The sequence below is a fragment of the Cryptomeria japonica genome, chromosome 10 (genome assembly GCF_030272615.1).
Source record: "Cryptomeria japonica chromosome 10, Sugi_1.0, whole genome shotgun sequence".
In the NCBI taxonomy this organism is placed as follows: Eukaryota; Viridiplantae; Streptophyta; class Pinopsida; order Cupressales; family Cupressaceae; genus Cryptomeria; species Cryptomeria japonica.
The window spans coordinates 247,694,878-247,718,942 of record NC_081414.1 but is presented as its reverse complement, the minus strand read 5'-3'; the positions used below and the strand labels follow the sequence as shown (position 1 = coordinate 247,718,942).

Genomic DNA, 24,065 nt, shown 5'->3' with positions numbered 1-24,065 from the left:
CTCAAAATATCCCCAAACCCTAGGCGTCCAAGCCTAGAATGCTCATGCCCCTCTTGTAGAAGTGTAGAGCCACCAAGGAAGGGAGGCAGCCAGCATATGGAGTAAAGTTTGCTTGCAAATAAACCACCGAATCCTCCTTTCTTGTCACTACAAGTCTATCCTTGATTTTCTATGCTAAAAAACTGAAGATGCAAACTGAAATCTGAACCAATGAAGCTTAGATGTGATCTTTGTATGAAACCACCAATGAAATCTACCGTGAAGGATCCTTCACTGTTGAAGTAGATATTCTCTGTGAAGATTTTTGTCCTCACAAAGCTTTGGTTGAACCGAGTCCAAACCAAAAAACCTTGATATCAAAATCTCCAAACATGAATGAGAGAAAATGAGCTCAAAGGGGTTATTTATGCTCCTCCAAATCCCACGCCTAGGTAGGGTTATGAAATATTTTATTTAATTTAGAACACCACCTTATATCTCCCATGTAGTAAGGTCACTTTATTAATATTTAAAAAATCTTATACTCCTAGGCTAAGTCACAAGGTTCGAATTCGAATTCGAATTCGACAGCCATGAAATTCAGATGAAATTCAACAAGGGAAAAATTCGAAAAAAAATTCGGATAAAATTCGCCTTCTATAATTTTGTTTATTTTTAAATATATGTATACTTCTAATAAATTATCAGAATAGCGACCCTTGTTGGAGAAAATCCGAGGGCGACCCAACAGTTGCAGACACCCATGACCCAATAAATACAAAGCATATACAAAGAATACCCACGACCAGCTGAGTTGTGTTTAGAGGCGGATAGTAGTGCTTTATAGAGGAAATTTGATTAAATTCAATTTTTTTTATAGAAGTTTGAAATTCGATTAAATTCGAACTTCATCCATGAAAATCGCCGTATCCCGTGACTTAGCTCCTAGTTGCCAAACACAAGGTTACTTTATTAAATTAAATAAGGTTGGGTTAAATATTTAATTTTTATACTTTTAACGTCATTTAAAATAATACCTTTGGATAAGATTAATTGCCAAAATAACATCATTAAATGCAATCACCTACTAAACCAATGTAGAATGATTGCTAACTAACCAAGTAGGTGTCCAGATTGTCACTTACTAAAGATTGTAAAAAAATGGACTAATTGTTTGAAACCCCTCCAAAAAGAGTCATAATGCAATTCTTAACCAATTGAGCTCAATGCAACATCGATTAATGCCAGATTATCTGGACTAAATGGGCACCAAAACCCCAAGAGTTCCCTAACCCTAATTTGTTACCCATGAGAACCCACTAAATGTGCTAACGGTCATCATGCTATTAGTACTTAGGAAGGGGACATTTCAGTCCTCCCTCCCCAAAATTGCTTGTCCCCAAAAGATTGCAACTCTGGGTGTTGCAAAATCTGTTTGCTTTCCCATGTTTCATCCTCCACCGCCAGATTCTTCCACTTGACCAAATATTCATTGATAATCCTTTTTTGTAAAGTATGCTCCTTGAAGTCAATGATAGCCATAGGAATCAAAATCAATTTCACCTCCTCATCCAATGGTGGCAATTGAAGAAGGAACCGGGTTATGCCCAAGTGCCTTTTTGAGTTGTGATGCATGGAATATATTATGTACTCTACTACTTGCTAGTAGCTCTAACTCTGAGCCACTTCTCCAATCCGCTTGGAGACTTCAAAAGGACTATATAACTGGGGCTTAAGTTTTTCTGATCCACTCTTATTGAGAGTGGAATGTATGTATGGCTGAAGCCTCAAATATACCATGTCATGATCCTCAAAACTGCACTCTATGCGATGTTGACCAACATACAATTTTTGTTGAGGTTGTACCTATTGCAATTTTTCCTTTAATGATTTCATGATGCCTTGACTTCCTTGTAGCAAATCTCTTGCTTTAGGCACCCTACTATCTCCAAAGAGAAAACCAATAAAATTCAGAGCTTCATACCTATACAATGCCATAAGTAGTTTCATCTTGATGGACATATGATATGTGGAGTTATAGCAGTACGCACCAAGGTGCAAGCATCTAACCCATGCCCTTTGCTGTCCTGAAATGTAATTACTGAGGCAACCCTCCACCCATTTATTTATTATCTCTGTTTGCTCATTTGTCTGTGGGTGGTAACTGGTGTTGGAAGTGAGCTCTGTCCCACTCAACCTGAAAAGTTCTTGCCAAAAGATGCTTAGGAACTTGCTGTCCTTGTCACTGACTATACTCTTGGGCATCCCATGAAGTTTGAAAGCCTCTCTGAAGAATAAATCAGTTACTTGCGTTGCTGTGTATTTGTGGAGATGGCAAAGAAATGTGCAATTTTTTTTTAATTTGTCCACAACAAAGTATATGCAATCCTTACCTTGTACCTTAGGTAGCTCGGTGACATCCATAGAGATGCACTCCCACTTCTGGTTTGGGATAGATAGAGGTTGTAACAAACCAACTGGAAAAGTATGTTCATTCTTGTTCTGTTGGCATGTAGGACACTCTCAAACATACTTAAGGACCTCATTTTGAAGTCCTTTCCATGTGAACCTTTCTTGGATCTACGAGTAAGTCTTGAAAAAAGCCGAGTGACTAGGCATAGGTGCATCATGAAGAGTCCTCAATATCTTCACCTTAAGTTTTGAATTGGATGCCAAGTAAATTCTCTCCTTATAGATTAATAATTTATTATCTTATTAATCACTACGTACCTATTATCCTATATAGTACCCTCATTTATACTTGTTGCCCATGGATCCTTGACATAGTCGGCTGAAATCATCTCCTTCCAATCAGCAGTAATCTCAACTAAAGAACACAAGTGGGTCTCCTAGATAGTGCATCAATAACCACATTTTTCTTAAGGACAAACCAACTGGAAAAGTATGTTCATTCTTGCTCTGTTGGCATGTAGGACACTCTCAAACATACTTAAGGACCTCATTTTGAAGTCCTTTCCATGTGAACCTTTCTTGGATCTACGAGTAAGTCTTGAAAAAAGCCGAGTGACTAGGCATAGGTGCATCATGAAGAGTCCTCAATATCTTCACCTTAAGTTTTGAATTGGATGCCAAGTAAATTCTCTCCCTATAGATTATTAATTTATTATCTTATTTATCACTACGTACCTATTATCCTATATAGTACCCTCATTTATACTTGTTGCCCATGGATCCTTGACATAGTCGGCTGAAATCATCTCCTTCCAATCAGCAGTAATCTCAACTAAAGAACACAAGTGGGTCTCCTAGATAGTGCATCAATAACCACATTTTTCTTCCCCTTGACATAAACATTATCAAATCATATTCCCTAAGTCGATTCACGCTTTTCTACCATCTATTATTCAAGTCCTTCTGATTTAGGAAGTATTTTAAATTGTTGTGGTTGGTCTTAACAATGAACTTGCTTCCCACCAATTAATGTTTGAATTTGGCCAAGGTATGCATAATGGCCAACATCCCTTTGTCATATATGCAATAACTCTTTTGTACACCCCTTAACTTGCCTTTGAAGGCAATCATATGCTTAACCTGCATTAGGACGGTGCCTATTTCTCCTCCTGAGGCATCACATTGCAACTCAATGGGTTTGGAGAAGTGTGGAATAACTAAAATTGGGCAAGTGCTGATCACCTGTTTGAAGTGATCAATACATTGTTGTGCTGCAACTGACTATACGAAGGCCCCTTTCTTGGTTAGATCTGTGAGTGTTGTTGCAGTTTGTGAGAATCCTTGAACAAATCTTCTATAGAATCCACACAGTCCAAAGAATCCCTTAAGTTGAGAGAGATTTGTATGTGTAGGCCAATCATCAATTGCCTTAATATTTTCAAGATCTGCTTCACACCCTTTGAACTGATGATGTGGCCAAGATAGAGAAGCTCTGTCATGCCAAAATCACACTTAGATTCCTTGGCCTATGATGAGTCACTCTCTAGCATACTCAATACCTCCTCAAGATGCCTCGTGTGTTCTTCCCAAATTTTACTAAAAATCAGGATATCATCAAAAAATATAAGAACAAACTTCTTGAGTTGCTTTTGAAAAACCTGATTAATACACAAAGAATAACACTCAAAAGCACAATATTCAAAATACCCACAACTAGAAATGTATATCAGATTTGTTACAGTTTGTAAACAACAATGTATCATTAAATAGAACAATACCAAGATGGCCAAAATGCATTACAATCACAATACAAGCATACCCATTTGCTGCTTTTGCAAAATGGGGCTGACGTAGATCCAAAAACAGCAATCTAGAACTCCAAAATGAAACCAAACTCTTCATACCCTAACTGCTCCTTCAAAATGAAAACCAATTATATCAAATACCAATGTGCCCAAAATGCTGCTCAAAATATCCCCAAACTCTAGGCATGCAAGCCTAGAATGCTCGTGCCCCTCTTGTAGAAGTGTATGACCAGCAAGGAAGGGAGGCAGCCAGTATATTGAGTGAAGTTTGATTGCCAATAAACCACTGAATCCTCCTTCCTTGTCTCCACAAATCCATCCTTGATTTTCTATGCTCAAAAACTGAAGATGCAAACTGAAATCTTAACCGATGAAGCTCAGATGTCATCTCTGGGTGAAACCACCAATCAAATCTACTAGGAAGGATCTTTCACCATTGAAGTAGATGTTCTCTATGAAGGTTTTCATCCTCACAAAGCTTTTGGTCAAGTCAAGTCCAAACCAGCAAACCCTGATATCAAAATCTCCAAACATGAATGAGAGAAATGAGCTCAAAGGGGTTATTTATGCTCCTCCAAATTGTTGTTTATAACTAGGAAAGAGGGTTGGGATTGCCTTAAGGCAACATCCGAACCCATATAGGACTGGGTCCTATCCTAAAAGGATAACGTGCCCCTAAAACAGGATGTGCCCATATCTACCACGCCACAATAAATTAAATTGGCGCCAAAATGCATTAAGGCCGACTTGGAGTTATATGGGTTAAAAGCTCATATGAATAAAGTTCGAATGCAAAACTCAAATCACTCATTCACTCTCTCATGCAATCAGCGAAATTGCTCTGCAACTAAATGTGCGAAATATAGAAGAGGATTGGGCAAATTTGTTCAAGAAGATAGAAGGCATTTGGTATTCCTTGATGCAGACTTGATGTAATTAGAAGGGCAGATCTGATATGATAAAAGGGAGCAGATCTGAAGAGTCAAGCTAAGTATTGTATTGATGCAATTAAGATTGAATACATAATCTGACCTGTGGGTCTTTAGTGCGGGGTTTTTCCTCCTTGGAGGTTTTCCCAGGGTATTTGTGTTGGCCTCTTGCTCTCTTGTTTTCATTCTTGCATTTACTTGATTATGGTTTACTTAATGTTAGCAAACAATTAAATTTTGGAAATCTGATTGTTGATCTAAGTCACAAAATTAACATGGTATTAGAGCTAAGGTGTTACTAACTTCAGATTTTAGTGAATCATTGCTGCATATAGTTGCTGTTTGTTTTCATATTAAAATGTCAGGTTTGAGGGCTGAAGATAGACTTGATGGAGCCCTTGATTTTCCTGCTTGGAAATTCTGTATTCTATTGATCCTTGAAGAGAATGATTTGCTAAAATTCGTAGAAGAAGAAAGGCTGTCCCCTCCTGAAGATGCTGAAGAACTGAAGCAGTTCAAGAAAGACTCCCTCAAGGCTAGGAAGATCATAATTGAATCTGTCAAGAATCATCTTGTCACTGTCATATCAAAATTTGCATCTGCCAGGGAAATGATCAAACACTTGGAAGGGATGTATGAAGTCAACAACCTCAGTAGGGCTTTTGCTCTAAGGCAACAACTTTTTCACATCAAAATGAAAGAAGAAGACTCAATCATGGCCTACTTCATGAAGATCAATGAACTAAAGGACAAGCTAAGTACTCTTGATTGCCAAATTTCGGATAAAGATCTTGTCATGATCGCATTAAATGGTCTACCTGATGAATGGGAACCATTCATTCGTAGCATTGGTGGAAGAGCCGATCGTCCCAACTTTGAGCGTCTTCAATCTGATTGCATTGAAGAGGAATCTCGAATTGAGGTAAGAGGAAAACTCAAGAACTCTCACAAAGATTATAATCATGTTCTCTTAGCTAAATCTAGGAAAGGTGGGCATTGGAAGAAAGAAAAGAGAAGCAAAGATTTTAGATCCTCCTCCTATGATCCAAGGAAGAAGTCAAGAGATTCCTCCCACATTCGTTGCTTCAGATGTGATAAGTATGGTCACTATGCTAGAGATTGTTAGAATGATCCCAAGGAAAGAGAAGTCAATTTAAATGAAGTTGCTGAACAAAATGAGGACTATCTTCTTATCTCTGCTCTATCAAGCAATGTTCCTACGGACAATGATACTTGGATAATTGACAGTGGTGCCTCCAGACACATCTCAGGTTTTCGTGAGCATCTTTCAGATCTGATAGAAAAGGATACCAACCTTCATGTGGTAATCGGTGATGATGCTCGATACTCGGTAAAAGGTTATGGTACTATACTACTACCTCTTTAAAACTAGATTCTAGTATTTCCTTACAACTCTGTGATATCCTTTTTGTACCTGGTATTAAAAGAAATCTTATTTCCATTTCTGCTTTAGAAGATAAGGGTTTGCAAATAGCATTTTCTGAAGGGAAAGTACTTGCTTGGTCTAAGAAATCTAATTTCAAAACTGCTCGTGTTATTGGAAATAGATGTGATAGTTTATATAAGCTTGCAGCTAATCCAATTCAAGCTCTCATCCATGAGGCTCGTGAATCATGCGAGCTATGGCATAGAAGACTTGGACATCAACACTTTCAAGCTCTTCCCCCTCTCAGTAAAATGGTTAAAGGTATGCCTAAACCTAGTTTATCTCATGATGATGCTTGTAAAGGTTGTGCAATGGGTAAGAATGTAAAAATCCTTTTCATAAAAGTGATAGTAGGGCTAAAGAAAAGTTATAACTTATTCATTTAGATTTATGTGGTCCCATGTCTGTAGCATCTCCTAGCGGCTTCCTTTATTATGTTATCTTCATAGATGATTTCTCTAGGAAAACATGGATTTACTTTCTTAAATCTAAAGAGTCTGAAGAAGTCCTAAACAGATTTAAAGAATTCAAATACTTGGTTGAAAACACTACTGGAAATTGAATTAAATGTTTAAGGTCTGACAATGGAGGTGAGTACACCTCAGGTAATTTTTATGATTTTTGTATTAAGGCAGGATTTAAGAGGGAGTTCTGTGTTCCCTACAATCCTCAGCAAAATGGAGTTGCTAAAAGAAAGAACAGGACCATTGTTGAAGCTGCAAGAGCCATGATTCATGATCAAGACCTGCAACCTTTTTTATGGGCGGAGACATCCAAAACAACAGTTTACATTCAGAATAGATGTCCTCATCGTGCTCTAAAGAATGTAACCCCTGAAGAAGCCTTTATAGGAATCAAACCTGACATCAACCACCTAAGGATATTTGGGAGCCCTGTGTATGTTCATGTGCCTAAAGAAAAACGAACCAAGTTGGATCCCTCTGGAAAGAAAGGCATCTTAGTGGGATACGGTGAATCTTCCAAAGCCTTCAGGATCTACATTTCAGGTCAAAGGTATGTTGAGGTAAGTAGAGATGTAACTTTTGAAGAAGATATTGCTTTCAAAAGATCTAAAGGTTCATTATCTGATAATAATGATACGGTGATTGAAAATCAAGATTCAAAAGTTGATGCTAACCCTGAGATACAGAAAGAGTCCACTGACCTCTCGGATCAAGAAGTTCAAGATGACCCAGCAGAACCCATGGACCCTACAGATATACCTAAGGATATTGTGGTCTGCAAGAAGAGGCCACTTTGGGTTAGAAACACTATTCAAGATGTTGAAGGATTTGCTGCTCCCAAAGGAACCTTTAGAGATAGCAAGAGACCCCAAAATCACGCCAACTACATTTCTGTAATGTGTAACATCATTGAGTCTGAACCTCACAATGTTGAAGAAGCTATGTCCCATCATGCTTGGAGATCAACCATGGATGAAGAGTATGGGTCTATCATCAAGAATGATGTTTGGGACATTGTACCCAGACCCAAAGGTAAGTGTGTTGCTTCTTTTGAATGTTTTAAAATTAAGCATAATGCTGATGGTAGTATTGAAAAATATAAAGCTAGATTTGTAGCCCGTGGTTTTTCTCAAAAGGAAGGAATAGATTATGAGGAAACTTTTGCTCCTGTTGCTAGATATACTTCTATTAGATCCATAATAGCTATTGCTGCAGCCAAAGGTTGGGAGCTGCATTGACATTAAGACAACCTTCCTCAATGGTGTCATTGAGGAAGAAGTCTATATTGAGCAACCAAAAGGTTATGTAATCCATAAAAGAGATTCTCATGTTTGCAGGTTGAAGAAAGCCTTATATGGGCTCAAACAGGCCCCTCGCGCCTTGTATGAAATAATTGATAAGTACTTACTAAGCTTAGGATTTCGTAAGAATGATGCTGATGCTAACATTTACTTGAAGATATATAATGATGATATGCTAATTCTAGTTTTGTATGTGGATGATTTATTTCTCACTGGTGAAAATAAATTAATCATAAGATGTAAGAAAGAATTAGCCTCAAAATTTGAAATGAAGGATTTAGGTCTAATGCATTACTTCCTAGGGTTAGAAGTATGGCAAAAACCAAATGAAATTTTTCTAAGTCAAGGAAAGTACACTTGATATTCTAAAAAGATTTAGAATGATGGATTGTAAACCCATGTCTACTCCTATGGAATCCAACTTAAAGAAGTTAAGTGTTTCTGCAGCTAGCTCTGATTTTGCAGATCCATCTGAGTACAAGCAGTTGATTGGATCCTTGATGTATCTAGTCAATACTAGACCAGATATCTGTTATGCTGTGAATGCCCTCAGTCAGTTCATGAGCTTGCCTAAACTTGTTCACCTAGTTTCTGCCAAACACATTCTAAGATACCTGCGTGGCACTATTGGTTATGGGCAGAAGTATTCACTTAATACCTCAATCTTCTTGGAAGGCTATTCAGATTCAGATTGGGCAGGAAGTGTCAAGGACTGGAAAAGTACTTCGGGTATCTGTTTCAATTTGGGCTCTGCAGTAATCTCTTGGGCATGTAGGAAGCAATCTTCGGTAGCATTGAGCACTGCAGAAGCTGAATACATTGCAACATCTGTTGCATCTAGAGAAGCAGTGTGGCTTCGCAAACTTCTGGTTGGATTATTTGGTCAATCTAGTGGTCCTACCACCATTCATTGTCATAATCAAAGCTGTATAAAGATGTTAGTAAATCCTGTGTTCCATGACCGGTCCAAACATGTGGAAACGCATTATCACTTCATTCGGGATATGGTGCAAAGAGGCACCATTCAGCTAAAGTATATTAGCACAGATGAATAGGTTGCAGATATTCTTACCAAACCCTTATCTAGAGTGAAGTTCGAATACTTCAGAGATAGACTTGGTATTGTGGAAAATGAAACCTTGGTTGAGAGGGAGCTTCAATCTTAGTTGTAAAGTTTTATTCAATTGCAATAAAAGAACAAATTATATATGTGAGAATTTTATATGATTATATTGTCTGATAATCTGATTGTTTTGTTGCAGGCTGAAGGAGAGAGATCATTAATATTTTTATATGTCTTCTCCAAATGATTCATGTCGGGCTTTATATGTTTTAGAAGACCGGTCAATAGATGTCTTGACCGGTCATGTCTTTTAGACATGACCGATCAAGGCAACCATTGATCGGTGTCTTTCCATATTGCACATCCCGATTTCGGTTATGTTTGGTAACTAACATTTAATACTTAAACACTCGGTTGAAATGGTGTTCGTTATGATGCTTTGTTAATGGCCCAATTATAAATGTTTATCGGTATGAACTAAACCCGATAACAAATAGCATTACATATGCTATCGGGTTAATACCCCGATAGCATATTAATGCGGATTCATAAATGAATGGACATTAATATGCTATCGGGTTATTAGCTTGATAGCATTTAGATCAACGCTTAACTATGTTAAGCAAGTCGTCGATCTAATCCATCTTTATCCAATGCCAATATCATAATCATGATCAATGTTACAATCTGATAAACATATTCAGTTCGGAAAGCATAAATCAAATAATCTAATAGCATAGATGAATAAACCATAATAGAATAAAGAAGATTAACGGGTTAGAGAAGTCTTATCTTGTAGAAGCTACGAATGCATTAACACTCCCTCTTAGCTTTGGAAGATAGATAAAGTAACTTGCATCACATTTCTCTTTCATAACCAGAATAATGTTAGTCTCCAAGAATATATATCATCTATACATATGATATGAAGTACCATCAGGACATACAAATATAAAACATCACTCTAAGTATGTGACATAGAGTATCACCTAACCAAGTGATATAGAAGATTCATCATTTCATTATGACAAGATATCACCTGAACACGTGATATCAGTATTGCCTAAACACGCAATACTACGGATAAACATATGAGGATGGTTAAATTCTCATCTTATCCAGGTTGTGATAAGTGCACAAACATTTTATACAAATGTTTTACCACAACACCATCATGGCATATCCATGACATACCAGAGATCCATAAGATCGTCACCTTATGATGTCTGCATACAAGTGTTCATAATCTGAGAGATCGTCACCTCTTAGATATGAACACAGGGGGTGAAACCCAAAATGTCCCAACATGACAAAAGAAGTTTACACATTAAACATCTTATTTACAAAGCAGATTACCTTTCTATCATACCTAAACCTTTTCTGAAGTGATCAATCTTCACTCTGGAAAGAGGTGTGGTCAGAATGTCTGCAGTTTGATCTCCTGTACAAACATATTCTAATTGAATTACATTCCTGTCAACCATATCTCGTACATAGTGGTATGGGATCTCAATATGTTTGGACTTGTCATGGAATATTGGATTTACTGAAAGTTTTATGCAGCTCCGATTGTCACAATGAATAATAGTAGGTTTCATAGGTTCTCCAAACAATCCCACAAGCAACTTCCTAAGCCATACTGCCTCTCGGGCAGCCATAGAAGCTGCAATATATTCGGCCTCGGTGGAACTTTGAGCTACAGAAGACTGCTTTCTGCTGATCCAAGATATCATGGCTGAACCTAAACTGAAACAACACCCTGAAGTGCTTTTTCTGTCAGTCACGTTGCTAGCCCAATCTGAATTTGTAAATCCGTGTAGATCTATATCAACTTTCTCATATTTAAGACCAAGGTTTAGGGTACCTTGTAAGTATCTCATAATATGTTTTACTGCCACCAGGTGTATCTCCTTAGGTTCACACATAAACTGACTTAGAGCATTAACAACATAACAGATATCTGGCCTTGTATTTAATAGATACATTAGGGACCCAATCATCTGCCTGTACTGAGTAGGATCAGTGGACTGTGATTCTACTGCTCCTTCTTTAAGTTTCTGTAAGTTGGTTTCCATAGGAGAGGACATGGGCCTATAGTTTAGCATTCCGAATCTCGTCAAAATGTCCAAGCTGTACTTTCCTTGGTTTAGTACAATATTATTGGAATTTTGCCATATTTCTAACCCTAGGAAGTAATGAAGTAGTCCCAAGTCCTTCATATCAAATTCTGTGGATAGATCTTTCTTGCATTGATCTATAAGGTGATCATCTCCTGTGATTAATAGGTCATCAACATATAAAATCAATATTAGCATATTACCTTTATTTCTTTTGTAGTAGAGATTAGGATTTGCATCATTTTTAGTGAAACCTAGTTTTGAGAGATAGGTGTCAATTCTTTCATACCAGGCCCTGGGAGCCTGTTTGAGCCCATAGAGAGTTTTCTTAAGTCTACATACATGAGACTCTGCATTATGAATTTCAAACCCTTTAGGTAGGTAGACTTCTTCTGAGATCTCACCATTTAAAAATGCTGTCTTAACATCCATCTGGTGTACCTTCCATCCCTTTGCTGCTGCAATGGCTAGTATAGCTCTTACCAATGTATATCTGGCAACAGGTGCAAATGTTTCTTCATAATCTATTCCTTCCCTTTGTGAGAACCCTCTAGCTACAAATCTGGCCTTGTGTTTTTCAATACTGCCATCTGCAGCATGTTTGATCTTGAAAAGCCATTTAGATGAAACAACATATTTCTTAGTTGGCCTAGGAACAATCTCCCAAACATCATTCTTCATAATGGATTGATACTCTTCAGACATGGCATCCTTCCATACTTGATGTTCAAGTGCATTTGATACATTGTTTGGTTCAACTTTAGAGAGATCATTCATAAGGGCAACATAGCTAGTGAATTTATTAGGCCTTTTACTTTCCCTGAAGGTTCTTGAAGGAGTAACAAAGTTCTGAGCTTCTGTTACAGTCTTGGTGGCCCATAGTGGTCTTTTCTTGAGTTTTTCTCTAGGTGGGTTTTGAGTTTCACCTATAGTCTCCTCAGGATTCTCCCTCTGAAGCTCAGGAGTAGGATCTTCTTCTATGTTAGGAGTAGGGATATAGATTTCAGGTTCTATTGTACTTTGGGCTCTTTTGAAGGCTAAGTCTTCTTCAAAGATTACATCCCTACTAAGTTCAATATTTCTTTGACCCTTCTTGGAGACAATCATTTCTTAACCTTTCAAACTTAGGATATTTGGACCTTGCACTAATGCCTTGGACAAATGTATTCCATCCACTGGGCAACCCATCTAGAGCAATGAGTGTTAATTCTTTACCCTGGATCTCATAATTAAGGGTTGCAAGTTCATCTCTTAGGGTTGATATTCGCATGAAGTAGGAGTTGATTGTCTCCCCTTTGTTCATCGTGATATGATTTATCTCTCGTTTCAATGCCAGAGTACAACTTGCATTTGATATCTCAAATGTCCTTTCAAGTGCTTCTTGTTTCTTTATGATGGGCATTATATTGTTTCTTACCCCATCAACTATTATTTTAATAGCCTTTTCATTTCCCTCAATCCATGCTGTTTTGTCGGGTTCATTCTTGGGTGCTGCACTTTCAGTTTGAACATATGAATCAACTTTGTTTTCTCTCAAAATCATTTTGAGAGAAAACTTCCAAGTTGAGAAATCATCTCTACCTCCGAGTCTATCTTCGAATCTAATAGCGCTGGCCATATTGGAAATGTGATGTAATATATAATTTTGTTCTTGAATTATTCAGAAATTGAATAGCCTCAGATTCGATTAGCCTCGCTCTGATACCATGTAAAGTTTTATTCAATTACAATAAAAGAACAAATTATATATGTGAGAATTTTATATGATTATATTGTCTGATAATCTGATTGTTTTGTTGCAGGCTGAAGGAGAGAGATCATTGATATTTTTATATGTCTTCTCCAAATGATTCATGTCGGGCTTTATATGTTTTAGAAGACCGGTCAATAGATGTCTTGACCGGTCATGTCTTTTAGACATGACCGATCAAGGCACCTATTGATCGGTGTCTTTCCATATTGCACATCCCGATTTCGGTTATGTTTGGTAACTAACATTTAATACTTAAACACTCGGTTGAAACAGTGTTAGTTATGATGCTTTGTTAATGGCCCAATTATAAATGTTTATCGGTATGAACTAAACCCGATAACAAATAGCATTACATATGCTATCGGGTTAATACCCCGATAGCATATTAATGCCGATTCATAATATGCTATCGGGTTATTAGCCCGATAGCATTTAGATCGACACTTAACTATGTTAAGCAAGTTGTCGATCTAATCCATCTTTATCCAATGCCAATATCATAATCATGATCAATGTTACTATCTGATAAACATATTCAGTTCGGAAAGCATAAATCAGATAATCTAATAACATAGATGAATAAACCATAAAAGAATAAAGAAGATTAACGGGTTAGAGAAGTCTTATCTTGTAGAAGCTACTAGTGCATTAACATCAGTGACTCTACTTGTAGCATTTTGATTATCCTTTGCTTGTGTGCAAGAATGAAAAGTATCCAATCTATGCTTGTGTGCTAGATGGAGAATTGTAATTATGTGAAGACCCACTTGTGTATTACACTTTCTATGCTTGTGTGCTAGAACCATCCTATGCTCGTGTGCTAGGTGGAAGATGTAATTCTATGCTTGTGTGCTAGATGGAACTATAAAGGTTTAGATTATGTATTCTCTTCTTCCCTAGTTAAGAGGGAGTGTTGTTTATAACTAGGAAAGAGGATTCGGATTGCCTTAAGGCAACATCCGAACCCATATAGGACTGGGTCCTATCCTTAAAGGGTAACGTGCCCCTAAAATAGGACCTGCCCCATATCTACCACGCCACACTAAATATCTACCATGCCACAATAAATTAAATTGGCGCCGAAATGCATTAAGGCCGACTTGGAGTTATATGGGTTAAAAGCTCATATAAATAAAGTTCAAATGCAAAACTCAAATCACTCATTCACTTTCTCATGCAATCAGCGAAATTGCTCTGGAACTAAATGTGCGAAATATAGAAGAGAATTGGGCGAATTTGTTCAAGAAGATAGAAAGCATTTGGTATTCCTTGATGCAGACTTGATGTAATTAGAAGGGCAGATTTGATATGATAAAAGGGAGCAGATCTGAAGAGTCAAGCTAAGCATTGTATTGATGCAATTAAGATTGAATACATAATCTGACCTGTGGGTCTTTAGTGGTGGGTTTTTCCTCCTTGGAGGTTTTCCCAGGGTATTTGTGTTGGCCTCTTGCTCTCTTATTTTCATTCTTGCATTTACTTGATTATGGTTTACTTAATGTTAGCAAACAATTAAATTCTAGAAATCTGATTACTGATCTAGGTCACAAAATTAACACAAATCCCTTGCCCAGGTAGGCAATATTTAATTTAATTTAGGACACCCCCTTATGTCTCCCATGTAGGTGCCCATCCCTAGAAGGTCACTTTATAATATATTTAAAACATCTTATACTCCTAGGTGCCAAACACAAAGTTACTTTATTAAATTAAATAACGTTAAGTTAAATATTTAATTTAACTTTAACACTTCTAACGTTATTTAGAATATTACCTCTAGACAATATTAATCGCCAAAATAACATCATTAAATGCAATCATTGACTAACCCATTGTAGAACTACTGCCAATCGACCAAGTTAGCGTCCAAACTCTCACTTACAAAGAATAGTAAAAACGGACAAATTGTTAGAAACCCCCCCAGAAAGAGTCATAATTCAATTCTTAACCAACCGAACTCAAGGCAACACTTGTTAATGTCGGATTAGACGGAATGAACTGTCACCAAACTCCCAAGAGTTCTCTAACCCTAATTCATTAGCCTATAGAAACCCACTAAATAGGCTAACGGTCATCACACTATTAGTGCTAAGGGGACATTACATGGAACCAAATCATTCATATGCTTTTGAGTCAAATGATTGCATATCTTGGAGTGTATGTGCTGAAACACACTCTGAGAATGCTCACAAGTAGATGAGCTACATGGCTGGCTCAGATTGTGCATTGCCATCCATCTTAATTTCTTAGCATCTTTGCCAAAAAATTCCACCATTTGGCAAGAAAAAGAAAATAATCAACATTGTATTACATTAATGATTTCAACCTTTAAAGTAAAAACAATCTCATAAACTCCCAAGTACCTAGTTTCAAAGCGTTCTTGCCTTCTACAACACAAAGAGTGGCAAAAAAATCCCTTCCCTATTGGTATGTGGGCAACTCTACCATGGCTGCTCATCAGTCTTGTGATTCAGGGAAAAAAATTTGGATTTGGCCCTCATTCACCTCTTCAAGTTCATTTAAGGAGGCACCATAAAACAATGTTGGATTGAGAAAGTATTCAATGACATTTGGGGCATAATGCATTTGTCAATCCCATCTTGCATCAATGACCTTCCATACTGATATGTACCTACTTGTCTCATGGTGCATCCTTTCCCTAATAGCCTCTTTGTTCCTATCCATCATCTCATACAAGTAGCTCATTGGGGATTTTTTTCCATCAACAAGCCCAACACTTTAACTAAAGGTTTTGAAAATATCACAATACTTACAATGAAAGCATGTTCCACCACATTTGACCATTTGTATGATTAATAAAGCTAGATTGTGACTATTCATTTGAAACAAACATTCTTTTAAAATTCTTTTTTGGCCACAAAGAGTCTCCACTACGAGTAAGTGTGGCAAATCGCATGACCCTCAGCCGAAGAAGTCCCTTCCGATCTATGAATGTCATATGTAACACCCTCATCCGATAGCAGATAAATTTTGTAATGTTTTTGGCTCTTTGCAGTATGGACTTAATCCATTCAATTTTTCCAATGTCTTTTAGGATTAAATCAAGATAGTGTGCTGCACATCAATAATTTCCTATAGTAACAAAGGCAACAACATTGTTTGTAATAAATTGGACCACATGTTGTGGACCCATCTCAATTACTGCCTCATTAAATAGAGTGAATAGTGCTTGTGCTGATTTCACTCTATTTGATACATCTGCCGATCTCAAAAATAAAGTGCCAAGCTTTGATGCAACAAGGAAGTTGATGAGCATATGGTTCCTTCCATTCATCCGCCCATCTGACATTATTGTGCAACCTGACCTAGCCCACTCCTTGGGGTGATCTGCAAGAATACTGCTCAAATCCTCAATTGCATTTGTCAACATGCTTGTCCTCAAGGTCTCATATGAGGGTGCTTTAAACCCAGGACTTGCAATTGCAATGGCATCCACCATGGACTGCTAGCATGGAGACCTTGCAATATGGAATGACATGCTAGAATGGTACTAGAAATCAGAAATGGCCTTTTTGGTATGCTCTTAATATCAACTCTGAAGCATTGAAAACTCTTGCCGAATTCAACCTTTTAATCCTTATTCCAACTAGCAGGGAACAATAGAGGAAGATTGAGTATTCTGATTGAGGGAAATATTTATTGCAGTAACACCTAAGAATTTACGAAAATTAGCATATCTTACTGGCTCTTCATTGTCATGAGAAGGATCAATGTGAAGGGGAAATGAAACGTACAGATCATCCAGATTTCTCCATCATATTATTCCTACTATTTGGGGTACATACAACATCAACATTATAAAAAATTGTAGTTATGAAATTGTTGAGGGCATTTTCCTGGATGGTACATGAGTTCAGTTCCCTGTCAAGGAATTCAGTACCTTCTGAAAAAGTGTTTGAGGGACATATCTTAAGATTCACTCAATTTCCTTTAATACTTTGTGATGTCCCCATCAATTTCAGTAAAAAAATATCTTATTACCTTTTGTGCTACACAAACAAGGACAGGGAAGACCGATACATGATGTCTAATAATGGCTACAAGAGGAACCAGATCTTTGAACTGCCGATTCTAATACTCGTTAAATCAGGTGAGAAGGGCATATGATTAAACAAATGTGCTGTCCTTAACGATATAAACTTAGAGTATGTTATCAAATTAGTTCCTATAGGCAAAGACGTGAAGTAATTATTGATCGGAACTTTAATATATATAGCTGAGGCGATTATTATTTGGTGAAAACAATATCTCTATTGTTGTGAATATTGGATAGATTATTATATAATTATTGGGTGAAATTTGTGGTGTGAACTATCAACTATTATAAGTGGAGAAATTATATATTGAAGACTGCTGCTGTGTATTGAATACCATCACAAGCATGTATAATTGTTGATCAATATCTTCCTCCATGAGTTGTGATGATCAATAGCAAGTTAAGAAACGATAACGTTAACATCACCGATCACTATTAAGAATAGTTAGCGATTAGACATGAATAATTAGAGAGTGATCAGGTGGTTAAGAAGAGATGCATCTATAATGAAGAGAGGACTTATCAAAGAGGTGTGACTTTTGATAGGGTTTATGAGAGACAACAATCATTGGATCATGGAGACTAAACAGGATACTCATCGATAAGGGATCAGATCGATCAACAATAAATAATTCATATACCTACATAAAGAAGAGATACCAGTAAGAGCGATCATCCTCTTATCTTCAGATCAATATAAAGTTCATATTTAAATAATAGCATATAGTGATAATATTTGCTACTCATTCATAGCTTTCACTACTTGAAGTTAAATTTACAGGAATTAATTACCAAGCCAATATCATAGTAATTACTTATTTACATCAGCACTTTATCTCAGCAGTACATCCATATATCTATAAGTTCGATATCTACCTATATTTGCAAACTGATATCGACTATATCGTGGTGAAGATATCTTATTCCACATAGACGTTATTGTGGATCTAAAATAATATCCATTTTATATCAGAATTATGGCTGGGTAATATACGCCCTATAAAATTGTCATCACTGATCACTAAAATAGAAAGAAGTCTCACTGCAATTTCGGAATTTAGGCAAAAATCTTAGGAACCCATACAAGGGGACATTACATACTTAGTTTTTACTCTGTTTTAATATATTCCATTGATGTGCATTGTATTGCAATCAGTACCATGACTTTATAATTACTGATTGCTTAGTTGCTTTTTCTGGCTTTATCTTCATTCTCGTCTACTTCTGGATTTAATGGTATTCTTCTATATCATCTGGGTGCCAGTTGTAATAATATGCTTGTTCCCATATACTGTTCGGTTTTACGGGTATAATTAAAGTCTCTTCATTCTTTCTTAGATCATTGTTGAAGTGTACACTCTTCCTTTTCCTATTTATTGCCTGAATTTTAACAAGGTTAATTTTTTCAGTATCATCACTTAATAATGGAGGTTAGCTTCCTTTATTGGAAATATGACTTCAAAGAGATTCATGAAGTGTTGGAGTTGCTGTGTTCCAAACAAGGAAGATTTAACAGCTCTCAAGGGTTGGTTATCACTTATTATTCTTGAGCATTAGCATTTTCTCTATAGAACTGTTTTTTGGTTGATTGAAAACCATTTTTTTGAATCATGTGGAGAGGATACTTAACTCCATTTTACAAATTAAACTGTAATTGCTGTATTATTGTTGGGTCTACTGGGTGTTGAACCTGGTTCATTGCAATGATAAGTGTTCAACTTACGACCAGAACACTGCTTGGAATACCAGTCTAATAATTTTTGAATTTCACATGGTTTGATTTCAGAATTCTTTTCTATGTTAGTTAAATTTAAACTCAAGTTATAAATTGGACTTTCAAATTTTTATATTTGTGTCAAAATATGTCTAAGTTGATGTTTTTCCATGCATTGACTTGTTAGTGGCTTTTTCTGCCTTGTTCAGGAGGGCCAGCATAGTGACAGTATTGAGGGAAGCATAACTCCTCCCCCTCTTGCAAGGGTTCCTGAACCCACAAGGTGTTGGAGAGATGTATTCTGGTTATTTGTATTTATTGTACACTTGGCTGGCTTGGGGTTTGTTCTTTTTGTGCTTGGAGCTGATAGATTTCAGAAGAATGGTAGGCTCAAGCTTGACAAAATCACTCATAAGAATTTCAGTCAGAATGAAGAAGGTCGAACAGAAAAATATTGGCCTTTGTATGCTTTGGCAGGGGGAATTGGTACTGTACTTGCATGGGCGTGGCTGTCACTTCTTTGCACTCGAGCAAATCAGATAACAAAAATTTCTGTGTATAGTCTAACCACATATCTTGCAGTTATAAGTGTGTTTTGTTTTTGGGACAGTGGAATATTCTGGGGAATTGCCTTTGCCATAGCAGCAGTTCTACATTTTCTGTATGTAATGTCAGTTATGGACAGGTAATTTTTACAAACTAGCCGTCTACATTGTTAGAACTTAGAACTATCTACCATTTGTGCTTATAATAATGTTTACACACTTGATATCAAAAGATTCCTCAACTATTAATGCCTTCATAATTAATCTAGACTTCCAATAGAAGTTAAAATGGAAAAAGTGACTTTAGTACTTTATATTGTGGAAACATCATTAGTTCACAAGAACCTCCTCTATTCTGGCTTCCAAATTGCCATCCCTAGGATATTGTCTTTTGATATGATATATGCAATGAATGACTTTTATCAATGACTTTTATCATTGTGTTTTGTAGCTCTACAATTGTTTTATCTTCATATTCATTTACTCTTTTTATGAGATGAAGCCAAAAGTGGTTTGTATTGAAGTTTTTGATTTATCCACCAAGCTATTAAGCCCTCGATATGTGATGAATGAAAATTGCTTTTTGAAAATCACATGTATCAATATAAATTTGAATGGTATGAAGGTTAAGATATTGCTATCAGGATTCAACTGTGTAGTTTTCGAATCAAACTCATTGACCCATGATTCATGAGTAGTGGTTCCCAAGAACCCATCTCTCATGAGAATGGATGGTACACTTAGCACTCATTGCATCTAGGTGATACTCAATGATAGATTCTAATTTCTATCGCTTGAAAAGAAGTGAACTCACTACTCAATGTGAGTTTACATTGTTCATTGTGTGCTGTATCAAAGTTCGAGGTCGGCTATGATGAGCATTAAATGTGGTTACTAATACAGATGCAAAAGCATATGGATTTGAAAGAATCGATGTTGTTCAATTAATCAAGGAGACAAAGCTCCTTTAAATAGAGTTACAAAGACGATGTTTCTAAAAGAAACAATCGTTAACTAGAGGCGAAATTAGAAACAACTTAAATGACCATTAATAACACAAAGAGAAAGATATTATTCTAATACCCTCCCTTAATGGTCATCGTTCTAACTACCAAGAGAAATAACAGAGAAGGTTGCCCCCTTCTTCTTAGAACACGCTGCAACAAAAGACAAGAGCCTGCCACTAACTTTGCCACTTGAGATGAGTTTGCCACCAACTCTCCCAGAAACAACAGAACTTCTGGAGATACCCAAAACAACACCAACCGTCCAACTTGATGTTGGAGAACTGTCCCTCCCTGTAACCAGAGACACACCAAGAACAACTGTCACGATTTTGAGGAAAAAATCGACAAACCCTCCAAACTATTGTAGATGAGCAAGATGCCCGAAAATAGACGGCAAATAAGAGACTAGTGCAGATGTTCGCACAACAACTCCAAGTGCGACTAAAAACAGACTGCAACAAAGTACAATTTTGGAGGAAAAAATCATAAACCCTCCCATGATTTTTTTTTTTATAGGGACAAAAAATATTTAAAAACCCACAGATAATTTTTTAGGACAAAATTATTAAAACCGACAGATTTTTTCAAGGGAAAAAAATATTAATACCCATCAGAATTTTTTTTTAGGTAAAAAAATATTAAAAACTAAAACAAACATTGATGCCCATAAGCCATCTTCACGATTTTCGAGGCACAAAAAAAGAGGCACTGAGAAGATGCTAAGTGCACAAAACCTGACTGCCTTCCAACATCAAGTTGGTCAATGACACCATCTTGCACGTTACCCAATGCATGGAAAACGAAAAACTGAGAAGAGGCGTTGGCACAGAATTCAAAAAATTTGAATCCCAATGCAAAAACAGAGGCAGATGTAGGTACAAACTTCAAAAAATGAAGTGCGGTGGGCACAAATTTCAAGAAAAATTTTTTGGTTGACCCCAAAAAATCGGAAGACAACCCAGAAATCCTTGCAAAAAACCCAAAATGAATTTGCTGTCGGAATTTGGATCCGCTGGCTCAAAAATCGAGGCACCCAACAAATTCTGACGACGACCCAGTTGAGATCTTGAAAAACCCACCAAGAATCTACAATTGGAAAAAATATTCGACTTGATTTGAAGGGAAAAAACTCTAGTCGAAAATGCAGATTTCCATCCAAAAAATGGCTGAAAAAATTTGCAGGCGAGAAAAAAACCGCGTCGCGTGGTCGCTCGAAATGCAAGAGAGACGGGTCGCGGGAGAGGGCAGAAAATAGCCAGAAAATAGCTGAAAACCCTAGTAGCCCAGCCAAAACAAATTGCCAAAAAATAGAAATTTTTTCAAAAAAAACTGTTAATTAATTGAAAAATTATTTCGAAAATAACCAAGGCTCTGATACCATAATATAGATGCAAAAGCATATGGATTTGAAAGAATCGATGTTGTTCAATTAATCAAGGAGACAAAGCTCCTTTAAATAGAGTTACAAAGACGATGTTTCTAAAAGAAACAATCGTTAACTAGAGGCGAAATTAGAAACAACTTAAATGACCATTAATAACACAAAGAGAAAGATATTATTCTAATAGTTACCTTATGATGGGCATTTCTTGTGAAAAATTGTTTAATTCATTTTAATGTTGCCAAAAAGGGAAATAGGTGATGTGAAGCAAACAACAATAGAAGGAGAATTAGTATTGTTAGATTTCTGCTGAAAATGGTTATAGTTTACACAATTTATATGACAACCAAAAGTACCATTGCATTTGCAAAGAAATTAGTCTTCAGATGAAGCACAACAAAATTTAACTTTACTTCCAATGGGAGCTTCTTTAAGACAACCAAGTTCCTATTGCCTTCCATTCAACTGAATATTGAGTGACAACTCATCAAAAAACATTCCTTAATGTTGGGATTAGGTGTGTTGTACACTTTGCAAGTCCTAGTGTTTGGATTATTTATTTATTTGTATTTCTTAATTATTTTTGGTCTCATTTGAGAGGGGTCATCCCACTTTGTATTGGGTTTTTATGTTACCTGTTAGCTATCGTGTAATGTATGTAAGAATATGTAAGAGCATCTAATTTCATTATCGCATTGTAAGATGTGGGAGTTACTTATGGCAGATTCTATGCTGCATGTAAGAGCACAATTATAGGTATTAGGGAGTAACAAAGTGGATTAGGAATGTATGTAAGAAGATGTAAGAACATCTAATTTCATTATCGCATTGTAAGATGTGGGAGTTACTTATGGCAGATTCTATGCTGCATGTAAGAGCACAATTATAGGTATTAGGGAGTAACAAAGTGGATTAGGAATCTTGACCCACTTATGATGAATCAAACAACATCTTTCTAAAGGAGGTAAATGACAAATAATGAGTCCAAAATGGGGTGTGGGTCATAACTATTCTTACCATGGTATTTTGGGGTCTTGTTTGGACCTATGGTAATGCCTTAAATGGTTTTTTGGGTCTCTTTGAGTCTATATATTAAGGGTTTGAGATGGAGGAAATGATAAATTTTTTAATAAGGTTGTGTTGTCAAAATATCTCCAAAGGAGCAAGATGTTGATATCCATGTTAAGGTTTTGAGCGTGCAATTGTATTGTAACTATTTCTATTGCTTTATAATACTTTGGTTTGGTGTGTTGAAGAATGGGTTTTTTTTTACTTGAAAGGGTTTCCCACTTAAATCAAGGTATTTTTTCTTCTTTCAATGTTTCCATTCTTCTTATTCTTGCTATCTAAGTGTTGTTTTACATGTTATGTTGCTCAATTTTTTGTAGGTCTAATATCTTGCATTTCTCATCTAATAGGGTTAATGTGGGAAATGAATATGTCCGATTTCTGCTTTATGGGCATAGTTTATTTGCATTTGTAATAAGCTTTTGTTAGTAAATTTTACTATATTGGAATTGTATGCATGCTATTTTTATAACATATGGTATTAAAGCCAAGGTGGTTTTGTGGTTTCATGTGGTTTGCATATCATTGCATATAGTGGATCATGGTGATTTGGCTTTGGATATTCTTCCATTTTGATTTCTTAGCTTGACAAGCTTGTGGAAATCTACAAGGAGGACTCAGCTGGTTATTAATCCTTGTGTGAGTTGGACTCTTGCAATTAATCTTGTTTTTTTGGATACAATATGACAAGAACATGCAAAATGGAGAAGGTGGGAGCACTTTGGAGTTGGTTATGTGGTTACATGTTGCATGATGCTGACTTGGATCTCCGGTTTCACAGCATGGAACAACCCTTGGCATGGTGGTTGAGTTTTTTCATCCTATGGTCATGTGCAACAAAGTGTTTGTGTTGGGTACTTGCTTTGTTTCCCTAGTTACATGGGAGAGCATTGGTTGTCTTGAGTGTGGTTTTATATGCTTATGTAGGGCGTGTTGCTTTAGCTCCTAGTATTGTACTAGAAAGTTAGCTCCTAAACATGTATGTTGTGGAATTGGTCGTTTTGTGATGTGGAAGCTTCTAGA

At 36.6% G+C, this 24,065-nt stretch overlaps 1 protein-coding gene across 7 annotated transcripts in view; it reads left to right on the top strand.

Annotated features, from left to right (window-relative positions):
• LOC131052411 (uncharacterized) overlaps window positions 1-24,065 on the top strand; it is an 89,177-nt gene that overhangs the window by 4,371 nt on the left and 60,741 nt on the right. For all 7 annotated transcript variants that reach the window (XM_057987077.2, XM_057987073.2, XM_057987071.2 and 4 more), the window contains one exon: window positions 19,251-19,726. In XM_057987077.2, the coding sequence (XP_057843060.1) occupies window positions 19,251-19,726 (476 nt within the window). The remainder of the gene's footprint in view (window positions 1-19,250; window positions 19,727-24,065) is intronic.